This window comes from Xenopus tropicalis, chromosome 7 (genome assembly GCF_000004195.4).
Source record: "Xenopus tropicalis strain Nigerian chromosome 7, UCB_Xtro_10.0, whole genome shotgun sequence".
Taxonomy (NCBI): domain Eukaryota; kingdom Metazoa; phylum Chordata; class Amphibia; order Anura; family Pipidae; genus Xenopus; species Xenopus tropicalis.
In genome coordinates this window covers 114,370,109-114,394,479 of record NC_030683.2, presented here as the reverse complement: position 1 = coordinate 114,394,479, position 24,371 = coordinate 114,370,109, and the positions used below count along the sequence as shown (strand labels likewise).

General features: G+C 42.1%; 1 protein-coding gene across 1 annotated transcript; it reads left to right on the top strand.

Moving 5' to 3' along the window:
- The first annotated feature begins 5,071 nt into the window (after positions 1 to 5,071).
- Positions 5,072 to 23,885, top strand: bcat2 (branched chain amino-acid transaminase 2, mitochondrial). Its single transcript, NM_001006739.1, is given in 11 exon segments — positions 5,072 to 5,127; positions 14,894 to 14,971; positions 15,123 to 15,323; positions 15,849 to 15,959; positions 16,972 to 17,091; positions 17,226 to 17,389; positions 17,580 to 17,722; positions 18,734 to 18,819; positions 19,049 to 19,189; positions 19,378 to 19,452; positions 23,076 to 23,885. Coding segments are annotated over 11 exon segments (1,194 nt in total). The 5' UTR covers positions 5,072 to 5,091; the 3' UTR covers positions 23,115 to 23,885.
- Positions 23,886 to 24,371: the final 486 nt, after the last annotated feature.

Sequence of the window (24,371 nt, the reverse complement as noted above, 5' to 3'; positions counted from 1 at the left end):
TCTGGCCTGAAATCGCCCAGATCTCAATCGAGCAGGTTAAAAAATCTAGTCGGATTGGGGACCGCATCGGCTCTTTGATGCAGTCCCCGGACTGACTTTTCCTATACCCGCCGAAATAATTAGCCTGGATTCTCCAGATATCACCCATCCGTAGGTGGGGGATATCAGGAGAAGATCCGTTCGCTTGGCGACCTCCTTGTGAAAAGGCTCTGCATTGGTCCACCTGAGGAACTATAACTTCCTATGATCATCCCCAGCAAGGCACTGACTGGCCGAGCAGTACAGAACTGTGATTTATCTGCCGTACCAAGGTGGCACATCCCTCCCTTTATCCAACAATGGTCCGTTTAGTTAAGGGCTTGTGCATACTGGCATTTTTACTCATGTGTGCAATCCAATTAATTGTGCCAGTTCAAAGGGTGCCAGGGTTTAATGACTGATCCGTTCCACTGAACGTTTAATGACTGGTCCGTTCCGTTCTAATTTGCTCTATTAGATTCATCTGAAATCGCTGCTTTAAAGTAAATAAGGCATGAGGTTTGTGAGCAGGGGAATGTATGTGTTGCCTAAAGGTGGCCATACACAGGCAGATTTTAGCTGCTGATTGGAGTCCTGTTGCGGCAGCTTATCTGCCTGTGTATGGGGACCCCCCCCAGCCCTACCTGACCAAAAATTGCCCAGGTGTCAATCAGGCAGTTTTGATTTTTTAGTCGGATCAGGGATCGCATCATCTCATTGATGTGTTCCTCTCTCTGACTTTTCTTATCCCCCACATTGTATTGCAAGCATTTGGCCCTTGGGATGCATAAGCAAAATATTGTTCACTCAAGGTGGGCATATTGGGGGAAAGATTTGCTCGTTTGGTGACCTCGCCAAAATCTTACCGTGTATGGCCACCTTTAGACATTCTTGGCACTATGGCTGATACTGATATATTTGTAATGTTTTTATCAGCGAACTGGTGCCTAACTAATGGTTTTCCCTGCAAGGGGGCTTGAACTTGGAAAAATCCAACAAGCACTGCCCTAGGGGTGTACCCAACAGGACCAAAGTTTTAGTAAGCTGCAATTCTGATCTGATTGGAAAGTGTTCTCCAAAAACCTATGGGGTAAATTGGCTGTGTGGGTGGTGTAAGCCATTAGGAAATGCTGTGAAATCACAAATACAGTATTTACAATTTGTATCAGGGTATTTTGCAGAGCATTTTGCACCCATTAAGGGCTCATTTATGAACACAAGTGCATGTTGACACAAATCAGCATGTTTTTACCCACAATACAGCTTTTCCCCCAGAACTCCAGGGCCATTGCAAGTACAAAACTGTGTGCAATTGAGCATACACTTTAACTAATCATGTGAAAGTAGAAGTTTTTCTTACAGAACTGAAAGGCTTCAGTAACGGCCTCAGAAGGAGTTTTTCCCCGAGCTGGTATCACTTCCAGGGATCCCTTTTTACACTGCCTACACAGGCAACTGACTTGCACCTAATAAATCCCATGCTAACATTACTACCAGAGCATGGCTTTGCTGGATAAGGTAAAATAATCAGCACCCACACTGATGCCAGCAAATTGCAAATGAACTTTGTGCACAATTTGCTAATTTGGCTCTGCATTGTTAGTTGCACCACACGGTGCTTAGCTGGCACCCCTGCAATTGCTTCTGAGAATTCTGGGAGAGAAACACTGCATGTAAAAACATATCTGTGCTATGCCCATTGCAATGGCATTTGTAAATGAGCCCTAAAATGTCATTATAGCTTTGCTCATGTATCCATAGCCTTAAATAATGTACTTTATTTCCTACATTCCCCTTCATAGAGTTAGCTTTAATGTGGACCACCCAGGCATAAAAAGCTGTATAATAAAAGCGTGAAACCCAAACTCATTTTTCATTGACACACCCATAACCATTATAAAAGCATTTACAAATCCCAGCTGACAATCATATATTGAAATCATATCTTTCCCTTAGGCAGAGAGCAGGGGCAGACAGATACTTTCACTTTCAATTCAGAACTTCTTAGATATTGCTGCACTCCTCCCATTCCTCCTCTCTCCTCAACATCTCATTTTACAACCAGTGCATGGACATGGGTTTCAGGTCCCCCATACTGCCAAAAAAAAGATTTCAATAACAATGTCCACAAAATGGCACCTGCCTGCTTTCTGCAAATCCAAGGCTGAAGAAAATAAGATTAAAATATTGTTTATAGTATAAGTAAAGTTTATTTTGCTTGACAAATACAATAAATAACAATTTGGAATTATTTCTTAGGGTGGCAGGTCCCTTTTAAGGGAAATGTAACATGCAGGGCTGTGCAGACACCTCTGCAGCCCTACATTCCAATATACTGAATAGCACCCTACCTCCCGCACCCACATCAGTAGCTATTAAATCACATGTTTTATATATGTACTGCTTAGTATGTACACTGTCATGCTGCCTTAGACTCGTGCCACGTAGGCTTCTATGGTAAATACACCCATATCTACAAGCAAATGTGCCCAGTTGTGCCAAACTTGTACTGAGCTTTGCTCTGACTGGCTCGGAGACTAGAATTAATTCTTTGTTATCAGGGAGATAAAAATCCAGTAGTGGCAATGTAAGACATTGCTGTAAAGCAAATGGTAATAGTCAAAAAGGACCCACTGATGTGTGAATCACAGTACTCTCTCTGTATATTTACACCCTGAAATATCTACACCCTGTTGATCATTAGTCAGATTTGATTAAAATGTGACCGATGCCAGTACAACCAGCGGCATGCACCTGCAGTGATTAGTACTCAGCCCTAAAGGGCGTGGGTTTGTTTATACAGAAGAGGTAGCAACCCTAGCTGAGGGCAAGAGTAACCAAGCCGAAGCACAGGCATGTCACATGAGGAAATGGAGAGTTTGTTGTGCTGTTGCTAAGGGCAGGGACTGGGGAGATTTGTATGGCTGCGGCTACACACACATGGCCCCAGGAACAACAGAAAATAAACACTGTGTGCTTTTCTATATCACATACTGTTACTGTATGTACATAATATATAACATACCAGGAACTGTTACTGTGACTTCAGACATTCTAATGTAGTTTATATAAATAAGCGCTATGTTGCCACGGGGGTGTTTTCAACTACTTTTATTATATACCAGAAAGTCTTGTTTACAGTATCTTGTCAAGTGATTTTTATACTTTTATAATGATGTGTCTTTCTCTTCTGCCTCTTTTCAGCTTGCAATTAAAAATGCTATGTGGTTGTTAGGGGTCACTGACCCTAGCAACAATAAAATGATTGTTCTGCAATGGTACAATTTTATTTATTGCTACTTTTTATTCCTTTCTATTCAGTCCTTTTCATATGCCAGTTTCTCATTCAAACCGCTGCAAGGATAATTTTGACCCTAGCAACAAAATAACGTAAGAAATGCCAGAGCTGCTGAGCAAAAAAGCTACCGGGTAAATTATTTTTTTTTAAAAAACACCAATTGCAGGTGGAATCACAATATCGGTGTCTACATTATTAAAAATTAAAAGGACCAGGAACGCTTGAGTCATTTGTTTTATGGTTGAACGTGATGGAAATATGTCTTTTTTCAACCCAACTTACTATGTTACTAAGGGGTGCCAAATTGTTAAGTCATTTGGGGTTCCTAAAAAATTTTGTATACTCCAGCAACTCAGGTTCTTTAAATAAACTCCCCAGTTAAGTGAAGGTAACCAGGGGTCACACGTTAGAACGGTGGGTGCATCCCTGTGCCACATATAAGCGGCCCCACAGCCGCACTTTCCCGCCCAATGTGACCGATACCCCATGATGTAACTGTGACTGAACGTAACCTTCCCGCCCTGACCTGCTGTGTGACGTCAGGAGGCGGAGGCGCTTATGCGCTACCCGATTGGTTGGAGAGGATTCCCTTTAACAGTGAATGCGTCCTTGTTTCTCACTGGTTGCACTGGGGAGGTGGGTCCCATGTAGCGTTCTTATTGGACGAGACTGACAGCGGGATTTCACAGACAGTTTCTTTGTCTCAGCTGATGGGGTGAGGGGGGGGGGGAAGAGTATTACTGTTACACCGCGGCCCCCGGCAGCCTGGCTCAGTCCCTGAAGATCTCCAAACATCCCTACAATACATTACTAGCAATATCTTGGCCCTTAGGTGTTAAGCTTTTGTTGACCTACGACTGCTGCTTTGTTCAGCCCTCAACAGCAGCTGGGATTCTTGGGAGTTGTAGTTCCTTATATGGCAGAAAAACAACTGCAGCCTTATGTATATCTTGAGCAGACCCGGGGCCAAATGTATCCAATTCCTTGTGTATTAAACACTAACTTTATATGGTTACAAACAGTCTAATTTAATCTGTCCTGATTTATTATTGGACAATGTACTTTTATTTCTTTTTTATTGGTAAGTGTTGCACTGAGCCTGGGTTTTAGCGCAATGGCACAGTACAGGGTTAATAAAAGGCGCAGCGTTTCCTCCAGTTCTTGTAACCACTTAGCAACCAAACACCAGGCAGTATTTACAGGTCTCCTCTTTGAAAGCTATACCTGAGGGGTTGCTATGGGTTACTAGATCTGTCACAGATAGCCATAAGGTAGGCCACTACTATCAGCAGACCCTGAGCTATTGGCTGGTAGATAAAAGCAGCCTACACTGGCATCTTCAATACAATGGCTTAAGGGATAGGGGCTATTTACTTAAATACAAGCTCTCTGGTTTATATCAGAGGCGCCTATATAATCTGCTGGGGCAGATACTGATGTCACTAATATGTCATCACTATAGAAATAATGGGAAAACGGAAGAGAGTGTAATGAAAAATGCTTCCCCTATTTATTATCACTTGCCCCCCTCCTATTGGTTGCAGCGAGGAATCTGTGCAGCTAGTGTGTGTGTGGCCCTTGGGTTACTGCTACTTGCACCTACGCTTTTACTGGCAGGAGTCTGGTTTAACCCTTTCTCTGCAAGGCCTCCCTGCTTTGTGCCTGAGTAGTGTGGCCCCGCCCCCTGGCTCTGCCAATCGCCTACAGCTCGGAACCGTAGCGCTGCGGAACGCTTAGTTGCAGTCCGGAGCTGGCCAAGCGCACACACCTGAACCATGGCAGCCACCGCAGCAGCTTTATCCGGGCTGAAGGTAAGTACCGGCGGCGCTAATATTCACTCTGCTATTCCATTAGCCGTCACTGAATGGGTGGGTTGCGCCAGCCGAGCCTGCGCAGTGCAAGAGGGTATGTGTAGCATCTAGGGCAGTGTGGGCTGCCCAGTACATAGTAATGTTAGCCCTTACTGTGAGAAACAGGCAGAGCAGCACTTTGGGCACTCACCTGGGCATGGCAAGGGCAGTGGCACAGGTCTTTTGTGCCACAGAGTGTGTTGTTCATATAGATCTAGCTATCAATTATCAATGTCTATCTTTCATCTATCTATCTATCTATCATCTGTCTATCTATCTATCTATCTATCTATCTATCTATCTATCATCTATCTATCTATCTATCATCTATCTATCATCTATCTATCATCTATCATCTGTCTATCATCAATCTGACTATATCTATCTGTCAGTCAGGGCTTATAGCTGCTGTAGGTGGGTTCCATAACATATGGGTTGGTACCAAGACTATATTGCTGGGTTAGGGTCAGTCTCAATGGTCACAGTGTCATTATTCCCTATAGCAGTGGTTCCCAACCTTCCTAATGCCGCTACCCTTTAATACAGTTCCTCATGTTGTGGTGACCCCCAACCATAAAATTATTCCTAAGCCCATTGGAAATATGTGTTTTCCGATGGTCTTAGGTGACCCCTGTGAGAGGGTGGTTTGACCCCCAAAGGGGTCCCAACCCACAGGTGTAGAAGCACTGCCCTATAGTCATAATATATATCAATAGAACAGACAGCAGTAATTAAAAGACCTATTCCATTACATATTGGCTACGCAAACTCCCTTACAGAGCTTATAAGCAAAATCTTCTTATGTCCAACCCTGGGGGACATAATCTGGTTACACATGTCCATGTATGGGGCCTCTATATCCCCCAAGTCCCCTAGTAGCTTGAGTCTTCTTTCTGAGTTTACACCTGTTGTGTCAGTCACTGGCAACTCACAGCCTTCCAGATGTTGTTAAACTACAGGATATTGCTTTAATATACCCTGTCCGGTGGTCCTGGGAGTTGTAGTTTCAACAGTTATGAAGACTAAGACTTGCTCGTACCTGCCATGCTTGTCGTTGGACATCCCTGCTCTGTGGAGCTGTCGGCTATGGTGGAGAAATACCTCTTAGGCTCCTCTTTCCATGTATAGGAACTTGCAGGCGTTTGAGATTCCATTACAGAGTGCCTGCCTGCCTTGTGTTGTGGGATTGGCACAAGCCTTCTGTTGTGAAAATAATTCAAGCAGTTGTATGTGCAACGTGGAAGAACCTGTTCAAGGTCACGCTGTAACATTGGATGTGAATGGGCCCTGCCGTCATGCTTCATTACTGCCATATACTTTTACACCAAATCGTCAATTTCACAACCTTGTAAGACAAGTGATCTGTATCAGGTAGACTATGTGTTGGAATGGCTTACACTTACTTACACTTACTTACACTTACGCCTGTGGCGCATGGAGGGCCCTTAGTAGAATTTAGTCGGAAAAGATTTATTTTTCCATTATATTAAAGCAGAGCAAGCAAAACAAGAGTGCTTTTAATATTTTGTACAAACGGCAATACCCCACTTATAACCTGGTAAATAAAGGGATTTCTTTTAAAAAATAACATTGGGCAGGGCGTTAGCCTTAAGGTGAAGTATTTGGTGGGACTATTGGCACAGCGCACCCACCTACAGGGGTAGTTTCTTTATAGAGTGCATTTAATTAAGAACCAGGTTGCTTAAAAAAAGGGGCTGGGAATACAGTCATGTGCTCTCCCTTTCCAGCCAACCCTTCTGCCAGGATAGCATGGGGCAATAAACTGGCACTGGTTGCTTGCGTGACCTTCATAGGGATTGGAACCCTCCTTATTGTCCGATTACACAACATAAGAGAATCAGTCCCAGGATATCATAAATCCTTGCACCTGACTATATGTGATGCAAATAATACAACCACAGTGGGCCCCTGGAATCTGATGGGGTACCTTTGGCACAGATAATTAAATAAGAATATGGGGGGACCTGGGTGGATTAAGATGTTAAAGTCATAGGTGCTTGGAGGTTACAAGAAAGGGTATTTTGCGCCATATCTTGCCTTGGGTTCCATGAGTCTCTCTCTTTTACATCTAACTTTCATACTGAGCGAGTAAAATATACAAAGCACGGACTGCTCAGAATCATCAGCTGTGTCAGCATGAGAAGAAACTCAAGGCTGGGCCTAAAGGACATTTTCTGTGGAAGCCAGCGTGGCAAATAAATCAGCTCTGTTCTCTTGGCACAGACTGTGCATCCTCATTGCCACACCTCTGATAATCTTTGGAAGCTTTGCCAGCTTCACAGTGCGGCTTACAGTTCTTTGCTTTTATATGACAGCCGTGGATCAAATTAGCATGTCAAAGTTCCCATGATTTCCATTATTTCTGGTTCCATTATTCAACATGTTTGGGCTTGATTCATTTTATTTGTCTTAATTCCCTCTTACCATTAATGAATCCATCAGTAAAAGATATGCCAAATAAATTACAACTAAGTGAAGCCAACTTGATGATTAACCATACTATAGGCATGCCTATATATACCCAGTGTATTACCGGCCCTTTAATTGGGATATGAAAAAATCCACGGCCTCATTGGCTGTGCTCAGGCTTGATTGGCAGCCCTTCACATTGATGCTCTTGATAAAGCTGTGCATACAGGTACTGGGGTGTGGATTGAAGAACACCCTTATTGCTGGGAAGTGCTCTCCATTAAAGTATATTCTGCACAGTTTGGACTGGTGTTTTATACCGAAGCCAGGTCACCATCAAAAAGGCATTATTGGGCAAAAATCAGGTATTTCGCAATGCTAAATATGCTTTAAATTTGCTTTAAAGCAGTGAGTTGTATTAAAACGTAACCGCTCTATTTCAGGTCTCGGTTGTAAAAATGGGAGCACAATACAGCTAAAAAAATGGACAAATAGAGATATAAGAAAAAGTCTCATAAACTCTAAATGGCAGTGATCTAATGGAAATACATACAGTCCGCTCGAGCCAAGACACACCTAAAGTCACTACAATGTTACGCTAATTTCAGGGTCAGAGAGAAAGAATGTTAATTGCAGGATTCAGTCTTGGGTTTCCCTGTGGCCGGGAGCAAATGGCCTTTTGGTAATTTCCTCCAAAAAATTAGCTCAGGCCTTGGGCCAATTGAATGCTTGGGAGCTGGGGTTTTCCTCAAAGTGCTTTTCCTAATTTGCATCACCATAAACAAATCTACTAAAAGTAATTTAAACATTAAATAAACCCAACAGGTTTGTTTTGCCACCAGTATAGATTCATGCAGCTTAGTCTGCATAAAGAACAAGCTGCTTCTATAGAATACTTTTATTACAGAGAAATGAATGGACACTATGGCCTTTCTGTAATTCAGGGCTTTGTGGATATCTGGTTTACACATAAGAGATCCCATAGTCGTAATAATATTAATGTGTGCCCTCTATATAGGGAATAGCCATAACGTATCTCCCTGTATGACAAAGGCCTTAGTTTTTATTCACCATTGTCCACATACAGCAGCTTGCTTCTGGGCTGGTCATTTCTTATTCCCAAAACGAAGGCTTAAGTAGCATAGGGCTGCTGTACCCAGGAATAATACAAATTAACAGGGCACTTGTGTGTCATGGTGTTCAGTTCCCCTTTAATTAACATGTTGCTTGCCTGCAGGTTGCCATTTATACTTTGGTACATTCCCTTCTGTGTGGTTTACATCTGGGTCGTGAGGTTAGATTTCCCTGTAAAGGACAAATGGCCGATCCTTTGCTACATACATTTGTGAGCCAGTTCGGCAAGTGCCCACTAATCAAGTTTCACTGGTCCATTCAGCCTCTGGACTGGGATTAGGCCCTGGCATTTTTAGTACACAGAGGCCCCGCTAGCCCAATAAATAGAGACTGTCTATGGCATCTTACAGCGGCCCCTAGTGGCAAACCCCTAACATTGGCAGGCCTGGCCTAACTGTGAATATGGGATCTGCTGTGGCTAATAAAATTAACATTTATATCATACCCTTTATACTGAGCATTGTCACACAGAAATTCTTAAAGTTCCCTGGATTTTAGTGGTGTTTTTGGCCATTTTAGTATTACTGTTATTATACTATGAATTTTCCCCTTTGGTGCACCTATGATGTCCACTGTTCCCTTTTTACAGGCCATATTAGCTCTGGTGACAGTAGCACATAATGTCCCACATATGGTATAGCAATAAACTAAATTTAGGAGTGGCGTCTGCTTCTTTTCAGGCTAGACGGGTCGTGCATATGGGAGATATGGGGAAGTGAAAATGGAGAAGCTCTTGCATGGATCAAATGAGTTTTGTAACACGGGTCACTGCAATGGAAATTGTGAAGCTGGCCCCACAGTGCTCAAACACCAATTATCCAGTCATTATGGGCGCCAGCTATAAGCTGGGTACATGAGCAGATATATTACAGCGCTGTGGAATATGTTGGCGCTTTATAAATAAATAAATGTTAATAATAATAATAATAATAATATAACTATTGGGCAACACAGGTAGCTAAATTGGCCGATACAGGCACTAATATGATACTTCATTAGTCCCCTAAATGATCAGATCAGGAGAGCAGCCTATTAATCTAGTCGGCTGATCATTGCCAAAAGTGATCATTAGTTTAATGGATTCCCCCAATTTGCTGTTGGGACTTTTGGGATGTTTGGGCTAACTAGGTAGTTGGTTGCCAGTTAGTGATACAATTGGTCCACTTGGATACAAGATATAGCCCTGTATTTGGCCACATACATATGTGCAGATAGTGCAGTCACATCCCAACATATGCAGCTGGTCAACAAAACAAATGAATTGATAATCCTGATTGCTAATGAGTGGCCACGTTTAGGCTAAGTCATGTGACACAAGTGCCATCGCTAAGCAGCATTTTATAAGAATATAATTTAAAAGGTTTTCGTGGCTCCACAATCCCCACATCCCACTTCTGTTGTGATCTACACATTGACTCTTGGAGACTGCTGAATTCCCATGGACTTCACTCTTTACCTATGGCAATAATAAAATATTAATGGGATTATGTATAAAAAGACACTGAGGCTTATTTATAACACTTGCCAAATTTGCACCTGGCAGTAATTTATGGCTAAAATCTGGGATTTGTTTTTAAAAGCAAACAGTTGTCTGGTTGCCATGGGTTATTGCCCAGGTGCAGATTTTTCCAATGTTAATAAATGAACACTACTAAGCTTACCCATATGAGGTAACCCGTACAAACCAATCAAGAGGTAGCATTTAATGGCCTGTTTAAAAAGCAATCATTTTATTGGTTGCTATGGGTTATTGCACCTAGGAAAACTTTGTGCCTTTTATTACATGGGATTGTACACATTGAACATACAGCTTACATGTAAATATACAACAACTGATAGAAGAGGTAAAGAGGTCCCTGCCCAAAAGAGCTTACAATCTATCTTGGATGCCCCGGGAAAACCAGCTTAAAGGTTAATTAGAGTAAGATTGGGGGGCACTTATAGTGGTGCTAGATATTCTTGGAGCTATGACTGATGTCTATATAACCACCTCAGTAAGCTAACAGGGGCCCTGGCCCAGTGTCTTAAAGTGAGGCTTAACTCAAAAATGTCTGGAAATCATTGCTCTGACTATAAGTGTGAAGACACACAGAGCTACTAGTAGCAGCTACAGTACTTGTCACTGCTACAGAAATATACAATCCTGATTACTTATTGAAAATTGTCTCTACGTGTGTTTTAGCAGAGGCAATTCTCTGTACTTTCTATGGCATTTTTTGGTATTTAGTAGCCGTGAGAAGTAGCTGTTATTGGGTAGCTCTGTGTGTTTTCACCCTAACACCTGTAAACTGCAGATAAAGAACCAGACAGAAGGCATTGTATGTACTGGAAAACAGCTTTTCCTTTTTCTGTGGCCAGCAAGTGATATGTGAGATCTCTGAATGTCAGCAGGGAGTCCTCCATTAGCAGCAAACGTGCTGGCATCATGTTAGTTGGTGCTTATGGCTTACTGGGGGCCCAGACTCAGGAGCACGTGTACTTGTGGCTAACTTGTGTCTGATATTAATATAACTTTTTGCCAGGTGATACAAAAATAAAACTGTTTCTGTTAGCTGGAAGATACATCTGAATACCAGAATATTGGAACAGTTGGCACAGTTATCTTCTGTGCTTGGCACCTAAGATTATCTCTGAAATAGCTGGTGGATATTTTATAGAGCAGCCATTTAACCCCAAAACTGCCCTTCCATTATCCACTTCTCTGCTACTCCTGCCATTACCAACACAACCTTCTGTCCCACCTTTTGTGCATTTCTCTATACCTGCATAGGCTCAGCATGGTGATCCCCTGTCCTTAGTGAATAACTGACCCTTTTTGGTTAAAATACATGAATTTTCATGATGATGAATTCAGCTTAGTGCCAGGGCCTGCCTAGCCCCCCGATAACACTGAGCAAATCTAAGATGAGATAGAATGAGCAGTTCAGCCAGCTCAGCACAGCTGTCAGAAACATTCTATCCTGTCAGGCACTTTCAACATGTAATTACCATAATATGAGGTCTCCGCATGATAGCTGATGGGATGGCAGCAGCAAGACCGATATTTGTCGCGGGCGACTAATCTCCCGTGTCTCGGGCGACTAATCTTGCCGAAATGCCATACGCGGCGGCGCAATTTCACTGAAATCACGCAAGTTTCCTCTCGAGGCAACTTGCGTATGCCATCCCACCGGCGATTTACATTTTCGCCGGTGGGATGGCAATCCAGGGAGATTAGTCGCCCGCGAACAGGGGGTTTTGTCGCGGGCGACTAATCTCCCCGTGTGCCAGAGCCCTAAAGGACTTTTCAGGAAAGTAAATAGTTAGTCCCCCCCCCCCACCACCAATTGGGCTTTAGGCTGCAAAAACTCAACTCGGAGTTCCTTGCCCTGCATAAAAGCACTTGACTTGATATCTTCCCATATTTTTGGTGAGATATTAATCGGTAGGCCCACCTGAGGGCCCCATTTACAGACTGATAAGCTGCCGACTTGGCCTTGAGGGGCCCCTGTATGGCCGTGGTCCCCTTTAGTACAGAGGCCAGTGTGAAACAATACAGGATATTTTGTAGAGAGAACCGGCCAATACAATGAGGTACATTATAACTGAATCTGGGTCCCATCTGATAAAAGTTGGTAAACATTGCTCTAAATGGGTGTTTACTAACCTTGCATCACCAGATGTTGCTGAACTACTACTCCCACCATGCTGTTATATAGGGGGGATGCTGGGAGGTAGTACAGAGCAGCCATGTTTAAATCCCAGTACTGTAGGGTCTCTCTTACCTGCAGGCAGGTCTCTCTTTAGTGCATACCATGATACAGCTTGGCTTCCATTGATTATTTCTGCTCTGGATCACCGCTTTCTGAATCCCCTTCTGTCAGATCACCATGCTCCCCTTTTCCTCACACTCCCCCCGAAGTTCCCCAGCTCAGAGTGCTGCGCAGTGCGTCTCTCCCCAGCCCTAATGAGCTTCCATCCGCTGTCTCTTTTGGGTACAAAGTCCAATGTGCTGTGTAAACTGTCCTGAGAGTTCACTAGTTGGCTGGCCTGAGAGGGGGTAGCTCATTAGAGGCCACGTAAAGAGGCGGAGCCTGTGTGACACAAACAGCTTCTCACGCCATTTATCTTGCTGAGCTCTGCACAAATGCAAATCACCCACTTGTCTTTTGTACCCTCGCTGCCAGTTGCACAGGTTCTCACAGTGCTGCACCAATGACAATCAGTGCTGTGAAATCCTGTGGAAAATCAGGCCAGATCCTTTCACTGCAGGCTGGGTCGGTATGGCGACAGGAGCTAGGCCCACTATCCGAGCATTGCTTGGAGGGGGCAGAACAGTCCTATTGGGTTTATTTCATGTTTAAATTATTTCCTTTACTCTGTAATAATAAAACAGTACCTGTACTTGATCCCAACTAAGATATAATTACCCCTTATTGGGGGCAGAACAGCCCTATTGGGTTTATTTCATGGTTAAATGATTCCCTTTTCTCTGTAATAATAAAACAGTACCTGTACTTGATCCCAACTAAGATATAATTACCCCTTATTGGGGGCAGAACAGCCCTATTGGGTTTATTTAATGGTTAAATGATTTCCTTTTTCTCTGTAATAATAAAACAGTACCTGTACTTGATCCCAACTAAGATATAATTACCCCTTATTGGGGGCAGAACAGCCCTATTGGGTTTATTTAATGGTTAAATGATTCCCTTTTCTCTGTAATAATAAAACAGTACCTGTACTTGATCCCAACTAAGATATAATTACCCCTTATTGGGGGCAGAACAGCCCTATTGGGTTTATTTCATGGTTAAATGATTTCCTTTTTCTCTGTAATAATAAAACAGTACCTGTACTTGATCCCAACTAAGATATAATTACCCCTTATTGGGGGCAGAACAGCCCTATTGGGTTTATTTAATGGTTAAATGATTCCCTTTTCTCTGTAATAATAAAACAGTACCTGTACTTGATTCTAACTAAGATATAATTGATCCTTATTGGAGGCAAAACAAGCCAATAGCCTTGAATTGGAATTATTCAGTATTTAAACAATTTTTTGGCATCCACAGATTTTGAGTCCGGGCCTGCAGGCCCCTCTCTGCATGTATTGCCACCCCACTCATGTACCATGCCTCTCTCAGTCCCCCTACTGCCGCAGAAAAAAACCATTTATTCCGAGGCACAGATTGTATTGCCTTTCCTTTTAATTATCTTTCTCTTTATCCTTTAGCCTGTCACCCAATCCACTCTCTTCTTGGCAGGGGCACGGGACAAATGCCAGCCAGTTTAGATAGTTAAAGCTACACAAACTGTTTACAAGTAAAAACATTTCACATTGTGGCTTCTCTTAGTGGTTACTTTTGTTTTAATGGAAATGTACAGAAAGTGAACACTTCTTTAAAGTTTCCCACTGGCCAACTTCTGAACATAAGATTATGTGGATGTAGGGGAAATGTTCTGGTAATCCCTATTATAATGAAGGGCAGTTGAGAAACAGCAGCCATACTGAGTGATGGAGAGCCACTGTCACAGCAAGGACTGCCATAGGCATGTGTATGGGAAGCTGTGACAGATTATAGGGGTCTTTAACCCCTTCCCATCTGAGCACAGCTAGCTAATAGCAGCCGTGGGCTTTAGGCTGACAAATACATAAGGCTCAGCCTTCTGAAAACCTCAGTAAAGTGATGCAAAGGAAGGCAAACAATCACCAAGCAGACCAGCCACAAAATCACCCTCACGGGAGGGTAAAACGTAATGTCATTTGAATGCTCAGGGTGCTTCTCTAAGCACTTTTGCAATTTCCATTAATTATTATTATTATTTTTTTTTTTCAGTTTCAAAGTTTTTATTAACTGCCAATATACTGTATATTGTAAAAACAGCACCGCCTGCTGGCCAGTTCCTGTAACTGTACAGACAGAGATGTACCTTTTAGAAGGGAAACAGAGAAGGGTTCTGATGTTGCTCTGCTCAGGAAAGAGATCAGAAGCCTCAGGTGCCCTTTCCCATCGCCTTCCTGAGCAGAGCAACATTAGAACCCTTCTCACTTTTCCTTCTAAAGCTAAATCTCATTCATTATATAGGCCATTAATAAAAATAGTGCTCACAACTAATTTCTGTTGCCCTCCCTGAAACCCACCATATACTGTTTTGTCATTATTTAAAATTTATTTTGCAGGTTCTCGGCAAACAGTTGGTCATCGCTCAACGTATCTGGCCCAGTGTCCTCTGCAGAGCTGCAAGCACCTCATTCAAGGTTTGGGACCTATTGACTGAATATGTTTAATCAGACTCTATTGCTATGCAGTACATGAGTAAAACTTGTATAATCCCAGATATTTGCTTCTGATTTTTATCATGGCGGTGTCATTTTGAGAGTGTGAGACTAAACCTAACTGTTCCCTCAGGCATCGGACCTGCAGATAGAGCTAAACAAGCAGCCCAAAGAGAAGACTGATGTGGCCAACCTCATATTTGGGAAGGCTTTCAGTGATCACATGTTGACTGTGGAATGGAGCAATGACAAGGGCTGGGGAAAGCCACAAATCAAACCATTTCAAAACCTTTCCCTTCACCCTGCTACCTCTGCTCTGCACTACTCTGTGGAGGTAAGTGGCTGCTCAGGAACAGCATCGATGGCTAAAGGAGGCAGATGGAGGTCCATCCATACCGACCAATTAGATCAATCTAAAAATGTGTAATTGGTTTCTACAGCACAAAATTGTGCATATTTGTGTATTTATCAAGAGAGTGCTACTCTAGGCACTTTGGCAATTTTCATTCATTTCTTTTAAGATTCCAAGATATTAAGGGATAAAGTACTGTCAGTATGAATGAATTTTGTCACAATAGCGCCACCTGTTGGTCAGTTTCTGACCATGATGTGCAGCAGGGCGCTTACCTTGCTTCATGGTACTTGACAAAAGGAGTGATTTGGGCTTGTGCCAAGAGAGTAGCAATCATGTTGTACGGGCAGAGTAGTAAAGAGATGCTTCTGGAATGGGACATAAAGTTTGAAATATAATATATATATTAGATATGTTAGTTTTAGGGATTGCTAAAGGCTATGTAAAAGGTTACTTAGGTTCCAGATTATTTACGTGCCCTGTTTTTATTTATTTTTCCCATTCTAGCTCTTTGAAGGAATGAAAGCTTACAGAGGGGAGGACAATCACATCCGGCTTTTTCGGCCTATGTTAAACATGGAGAGGATGCACAGAACTGCCCTTCGAGCATGTCTACCTGTAAGTCCCATTCAACGCTTGATTTATTCTTCCAAAAGGGGACGGTGAACTTTGAATGCAAACCTTTAAAATAAGTTGATGTAAAATCAATGAGCACTTTGGCAATTTACATTCATTGTTTTTTTTAAGATTCCAGACTGTGATCCAGTCGAGGAAGTTGTCAGGGGAAAGAGGGCAGGTCTGATGTTCTTCTGGTTAGGAAAGACGTGAGAAAAGTTATCTATGTTTTTCATAAACAGAGGAACATAGGGACACAATTAAATATTACTCGTAATTATTTCTTAGGATGACAGGTCCCCTTTATTTACTCATTGTGATTTTCGAGTTATCTTACATTTTGTTCTGCAATTTTGGAGTTGGGAAAACAAATTGTATTTTGGTTGATAGAGTGCCACTTGCAGTCTTGATTGTACAGCTATGCGATCCATTATCCGGAAACCTGTTATTCAGAAAGCTCTGAATTACGGGAAGGCCATCTTTCATAGACTTCATAACAATCACATTTTTTAAAATGATTCCCTTTTCTCTGTAATAATAAAACAGTACCTGTACTTGATCCCAACTAAGATATAATTACCCCTTATTGGGGGCAGAACAGCCCTATTGGGTTTATTTAATGGTTAAATGATTCCCTTTTCTCTGTAATAATAAAATAGTACCTGTACTTGATCCCAACTAAGATATAATTACCCCTTATTGGGGCAGAACAGCCCTATTGGGTTTATTTAATGGTTAAAAGATCCCTTATCTGGAAAACTCAAGGTCCGGAGCATTCTGGATAACAGGTCCCATACCTGTATATTTTTTGTTGTTGTTGCCACATGTCGCTGACCCTGGCAACCAGATAGCATTTTAAGTGAATGAAAATAATTGGTGCTGCCCTTGGGACAGCTTTATACAGGAGTCCAGCTTGTGAAGCTCCATTAATATTAAGCTGCATATTCTCCAGATCCCCTTTCAAAGTGTGTTTTTTAGGTTCGGGACTGACTGGCTTGTGTTTCTTCCTTGCCAGTCCTTTGACAAGGCAGAGCTCCTTGAGTGCCTGAGAAAACTCATTGAAATTGACCAGGATTGGGTTCCTCGTTCCACTTCGGCCAGTCTCTATATCAGGCCCACCTTCATTGGCACGGAGGTAAGGGTGAGCCTAGAATTAGGCACATATTCAGCCCAACTATAACCATGGGTGATGCTTGGTTGACTGTGTACTTATTGCCCCCCTCGTTCACTGCCCTTCCTTCTGCTTCATAAACTTTCCTTTTTGTGCAGCCTTCACTCGGAGTCACAAAGTCCACTCACGCACTGCTGTATATCATTCTTTCACCCGTGGGACCCTACTTTGCAGGTGGTGGCTTTTGCCCAGTGTCCCTTCTAGCTGATCCTCAATATGTACGCGCCTGGATAGGGGGTGTAGGCAACTGCAAACTGGGTGGGTAAGTCATATATATATATTTTTTTTCAAATCCAATGGATCTAGGAATATCTTGTTCAGCACATTATTATAATAATTATGAAAAAGTTAGTTGGTGGCACTGGGAAAGCTGCCAGTCTTCTTTCTCATTGCTCATGCAGAACTGAAATCTCTTGGCTAAACTTTGCTTATTTTGTTGTGACTTTAACAAGGAATTATGGTCCAACGATATTTGTGCAGAACGAAGCAGTCAAGGTTGGATGCCAGCAGGTTCTCTGGCTCTATGGGGATGACCATAAGGTGACTGAAGCTGGCACTATGAATTTCTTCATGTACTGGATTAACGAACATCAAGGTAACCCACAAGCAACACACAAAACATTTTCTGTACATTTTCATAGGCCACTAGGTGTCTTCCCAGAGTTCAATGGACTGCTTTCCAGTCTCTGCATACATGTGTGGGTTTTTTAATATTTAAGAATGTTTGTGTATCTGTCCACCATTTTGCTTGCAGAATGCCAGTCTATAGATCTATTGGAAAGCTCCCAGCTTTGGGCAGCCCAATATTAATGTATAGTAGTCTGCTCATAATTCCCTCTACTCATATTCAAATACATAGGGTGACCCTCAGCAGGATACAGGGGGAAGAAGGGCATGCAGAATTTCTACAGGAGGTAGCGCATGTAGAGCTTGGTTGGCTGAAACACCATATACAGGGATGGATTGACCTACCAGAGGATATCCATGCTTACAGCCCATCTTTTATTTTCACCAGGGTCGGACCTTTGCGGCGCTCCCCCTGCCCGACCACTCCTGCCCCGATACGTTTGGGGAAGGACATCGGGTGGGGGGCCCTGCAAGGGGGGTTGGGGGGGGGGGAGGCTATGGGCGTGGGCCCTCCACACCCCTGTCCGACCCTGATTTTCACTATGACCCTATATTAAAAAAAGATACTATTTGGGCAATATATATATATAGCTGTGAAGTGGCCTCAAGTGTCAGGTTTTCTTGTGGGGGCCCTAGGAGACCTATCGCGCTAAGCAATGGGCCACATGTATGTTATGTCAGAGAAGACAGCCAAAGGCCACACAGGTACCTGATACTGCATTACAGGGCTTCTCATGGCTGACCAATTACATTTAAGCACATCCCTGCTTGAGTGCAGCTGAGACTAATATTGATTGAGCTATATACCTTTTTAACCTAATGAAAGCCATGGAAAAAACTGACTGATAATGGTCTGTGGAGGAGTATGTGTTGGAAATGCACAAAGTACTTGTATTTCAAATGGCAAAGCCCACTTTTGAACGATTTTTCAGTACTATTTTTTTGAGGTCTGATTTCAGCTTGCTTTGTGCATTTGCAGAGGTAGAATTGCTGACCCCTCCTCTGGATGGTTTAATCCTTCCTGGTGTGACCAGACAAAGCCTGCTGGATTTGGCACGGAAATGGGTAAGTGGAAGCATTTTCAAAGCACAATTATAAACATAAGAACATTAGAAACCTTAGAAGACTTTTCTCACACCTTTCCTAACCAAAATAACATCAGACCAGACCAGTCTCCATCAATAGACTTCTATAATAATATTTCATGCTGAAAGCAATGTCCGCTAAAGGCCAGTGGCAAATAAAATACTTTTTTGGCATATTGGGCTGATGTCTGGGACTTGCTGTCTTGCAGGGGGATTTCAAAGTTTCCGAACGGTCGGTCACAATGAGTGAAGTTATCAAAGGCCTGCAGGAGAACCGGGTAAAGGAAGTGTTTGGCGCAGGAACAGCCTGTGTGGTCTGCCCAATAAAGAGCATTCTCTATCAGGGAACGGTAAGTCATTTAGAGTCATTATGCTTAAGAATTGGCTGTAAGAAAAAAACAGAAAAGTCAGTAGTATAGGGGAGGATGGGATTTATGAATTCAGTTGTGATATTGTAGGGATTTATTTTGTGTGCATTTGCTGCAAATTCATTCTGTTTTATGGATTCAAGTTTTTTATGGTTTTTCCATCTACCCAGAATTATGCCTTACCTACCATGGAGAATGGACCAGATGTTGCAAAGAGGTTTCTAAATGAGCTCACTGACATTCAGGTAGGCGATCTCCTATATTATTAATGTAAGCTTGTGCCGCCATGTTATGGGGCTGGTGTGACTGCAGGGGAAAAGAACTGCTGAATAAAATTATTTTTATAAATCTGTATACTGGGACTGTATGGAGAAGCCACAATAATGGTTCTTAGTCAGTGCCAGGAATAGACTTATTCATGGAAGTGTCCCGGGTACTACAAAGACTAGAAATTCTCTGCACTTGCCTATATCAATATATTAAGGATTTGTGCCTATAGCTTCTAAAAGTAAAAGATGACCTCCCCTTTAAACAAAACATGGATTGTTTGTCCACATATTATAATATATAATGCAATACCCCAGTTCTGTAAGTTGCTGGGTCATTTATAAAGACTGGGCAAATTTGCACCTGGGCAGTAAACCATGGCAACCATTCAGGTATTTGCTTTTGTTGCTCAACCTGCAGCACAGGTTCTTAAACCACCCCCAATATTTATAATAAAAGGCACTAAGTTTGCCCAGGAGCAGTAACACATAGCAACCAATAAGATGTTTGCTTTTAAACAGGTGATCAGTAATTTCTACCTGCTGATTTGTTGGCATGGGTTACTGCTCTTGGGCAAACTTAGTGCCTTTTATTATGTAACCCCCATAGGAAGGGCACCATGCCATGTTTAAAATCTTTGTGTATTTATGTGAAACTTTACCCTCCATGTGACCCAGTTTCACAACGTGAAATCTCAGGTTGCAAACATTAAGTTTTAATGAATTAGTGTAAGTTGTTATTATTAAGTTTTAATGAATCCTCTCCACGGATGGAGAAAGTTTCCACCTCTGTTATCCCATACTATAGATAACTACTACTCAGTAAGATAACTTGCATATGTTTCTATTTTGGGTGCTGTCTCATTATTGTTCATATTGCCTAAATGTATTGAATAAATAATCTCTAATGTGACTAGAGCCCAAAGGCAGCACACGTAAAGCTTTGCAATATTCATAAGCAGCCAGTTGATGGCCATTACAATTATTATACTGATTTCACTTAGCAGAGTGGATTGGTCCAGGAAGAAATTCAGGGTTAATTTAGGCAAATGCTTTGTTCTGTAACAGAGACAGGACAGTAGAGGGCGATCTTTCCCAACTAATAGTAAGCATGATCTTTCTGCTGCCCCAGAAGGCAGACACTCCATATCCTACAATTTGCCCTTACAGGACCCTTTTTGCAGAATTCTCGGGACATAGGGTTTTCCATATAAAGGATCTTCTCGTACTTTGGACAAATCTCCAAAAACTCATTTAAACATGAAATTAACCCAACAGAAATGTTTTGCCTTCAGTAAGGATTAGTTTATATCTTGGTGGTGATCAAGTACAATCTACAGTTTAATTATTCAATTATTTTTAAGATTAGATTAGATTCAACTTTATTGTCATTACACATGTACACGTACAAGGCAACGAAATACAGTTTAGGTCTAACCAGAAGTGCAATTAGCAGAAAGTACAGGATAAAGGTATAAGTTCTAAGTGCATTTAAAGGGATATGTGCAGGTAGAGCTATAGGTACTTATTACGGAAGATTCATTGGTGAGCATATATACAGACTACAGATTACTAGTAACCATGCTTATGAATTTACAATGGATGAATCGTATATACAAGTATTATTAACTGTAGTCAGGAATTTGCAGATAGATACGAACATAATATACAGGTTGCTAATTTCTACAGACAGGAGTTTACAAGTGAACATTTACAGATAAATATGAACATAGTGTACAGGAATTTACAAGTAGACATGTGCGAATATATACTCAATCAGAAGTTTTACAAATGTATTGTAAATGGATATTTGTATTTTTGAATTTTGAAACAGATATGTACATTGTGTTGCAATATTAAATAGTGTAAAGTGTAATTAGTATAATGATAAGAGTATAGGGTTGTGAGATGTAAACAGGTGTCAGTGGGGGGCAGAGTTCAATAAGGAGGGGGCGTGGCCTGCATGGGATCGGAGTAGGGCGCACGTTAGTAGAGCTCCGTAAGGGGGGAGAATAAAATAGCAGACACACACCACGTACCGGCCTCTGCCTGCACACTCGGGACTCCAAGCAGTGCCCGAACTGAACCGCAACCCTAAATGGTAAAAAAGAGCCGCCGCAGCCACGCTACAAGACAAGCTTCCCGGCGCGCCATGTCGTCACAAAATGGCGCCGAATCCAGCGCTGACGGCGCGGACTCCCCAGACCCCACGGATACGAGGGGGAAAGCTGCTAAAAAGTTAGCACAATATGTGAGGGACCCCCTACCTCAGCGCTCCACAAGAGGTATGTCTCCTACACCCCACACAGCCACTAAAAAGAGACAAGACACTGCAAGCTGCAGTCCTTCCATAATGACAACAAGCACAGAATCACCTACTGAACCAACACTAACAGAAGTGTTGAGTGCCATAACAACAAACCACACAGCTTTAGTGGGAAAAATTGATGAGCTAAAAACTGACTTTGCTATACTAAAGCATGATGTGCAAAACCTTAGAGAAAGAACTGGAGAAACTGAAAGGAGAATTAGTGACCTGGAAGACTTAACAGCACCTCTACCAGGCAGACTCACAGCAACAGAGTTCAATAAGGAGACAGCACTAGGAAAGAAGCTGTCCCTCGGTCTGTTGGTTCTTGACCTGAGACACCTGAAGCGCCGTCCAGAAGGCAGGAGAGAGAACAGTTTATGGGCGGGATGAGAGTAATCCTTAAGAATACTGCGTGCTCGACGCACACAGTGTTTCTTTTGAATGTCCTCAATGGCTGGAAGTGGAGTCCCTATAATACGCTGGGCAGTTTTCACCACTCGCTGCAGTACCTTACGCTCAGCAACAGAATAGCTTCCATACCAAACTGTCGCACAGTTGGTTAGGATGCTTTCTATTGTGCAGCGATAGAAATTCTGCAGAATAGTTGAAGACAGCTGATTCGTCTTTAGTGTTCTCAAGAAGAATAGACGCTGGTGGGCCTTCTTGACCAGGCTAGAGATGTTAGTAGCCCAGGATAGGTTCTCCGAGATGTGGGTCCCCAGGAACTTGAAGGATGAGACAGGCTCAACAACCATCCCATTGATGTGAATGGGTTCATGTGAACCTCTTCTTCCTTTCCTGAAGTCCACAATGAGCTCCTTGGTCTTATTGGTGTTAAGGAGCAAATTATTGTCCGTGCACCAAGTGGCCAGGTGCTTGATCTCCTCTCTGTAGGCAGACTCATCGTTGTTGCTGATGATTTTAATTTGTAAAAATCTGATTATTTCATTAAAATGGATTCTATGGAAAATGACCTCCCCTTAATTTGGAGCTTTCTGGATAACAGGTTTCCAGATAATTGATCCTGTACCTGTATGTTACCCTGAATGTACAGCACTATAGATAAGTAAGGATCTGATAAACACTAAGCCTATTCTGTACAGTAAATTATTTTCAAAATATCTAACACTGTTGGGGCAGATTATGAAATTGTTATACTACAGTCATCCTAAGCAACCTTGCTCTGTGAGGATGGGAGATGTAGTTCAGCAATGCAGACACATATATAAATTGTAATAACAGAATTAAAAATGCTTTTTTTTTTTTAATTGTCTGTCTTTTTCTCCCTTAGTATGGGCGCACTCCCAGTGACTGGTCATACCTCGTTTGATAACAAATGGGCCTCTGTCAGATCCGGCATTCCTGAGCAATACAATCACAGACCTTCCTGGAGTTTTATTTATAAGGATTTTATTGTACCGGGGGGAGGGTGGATAATGGAGACGACAAGTGAGGAGTTACTACCTCTGTTTCCATAGCTGCTTCCACTCCCTTCTCTCACCCGTCCTCCATTCCTTTTAAGCGCCGGGATGTGGCTGACAGCTGACTTTTTGTATTTTAATAATGGTGCAAAACAGGATACTACTTGTGCTCTTAGCTGGATTAGAAATGTGAATAGAAACCCATGACTAATTGCTATAGAAGTTGTGGGAATATTGCCTTTAGGGTTTCTGTATATACGTATATATACTGTACACTCCATAGTCCTCAACAAGGGCCAAGCGTCCCTTCTTCCCGTAATTCATAGCAGCCAATCAGCTGTTAGAATTAGGAAACCCAATGCCTGATAGGCTGCTATGCTTACAGGACTAGGGCAAACTGTTAATTGGTTTGTGCATATCCTTAATGTGCAAACCAAGCTTTTATTTACCTTATACCCTTTGAGGTCAAAATGGTGTTTTCCCTCTGCTATTAAAACGCACAAAACTGTCACAATGTGCACAAGTTAATGTGACATTTCTTTGCATTAAAAAAAGTTATTTACTGTTAGAAAAAAAGGAGCAAATTCATTGGGGAAAATGGTTATATTATCTGATGGTCCAGCAGTATAAATATTTTTGTGCAGTTGAATGTATATAAATATATGTAACCTGTGTATTAACCTCTCTGTATTCGTGTCATTCTTTCCAGTTATTATGGCTTTATTGCTTTATAATACACAAGAGATATTACTATCCCGTAAATGATATCCCTTTACACGGTGCGTAGTGATGTCATCATTTATACTCTGTGGTTAGTGAAGTCATTTCTGTCACATGACTCACTGAAACTTGTATATTACCCCCTGTTGAAAAATATTAGGATATTAGAAGTTCAATGACCTGTATAAAAGCACTGGTCCTTATAATATCCTTACATTTTACAAAAGGGGGTACCTAATTCACTATATAAGGCCCCCATTAGTATATGTATATGGTATAGGCAGTAGAGGTCATTCAGTTTAGTAGCCATATATAGCGATCCATCATTGAGCTTCTGTCCTCTCATATCACTGTATGTGGATAAGAGAAGAGAATAGACTATTTGAGGGTAGAACCAGAAAACCATTCTTCTTGCTCTATATCTGTGCCTCTGGCCAGGGGCGTAT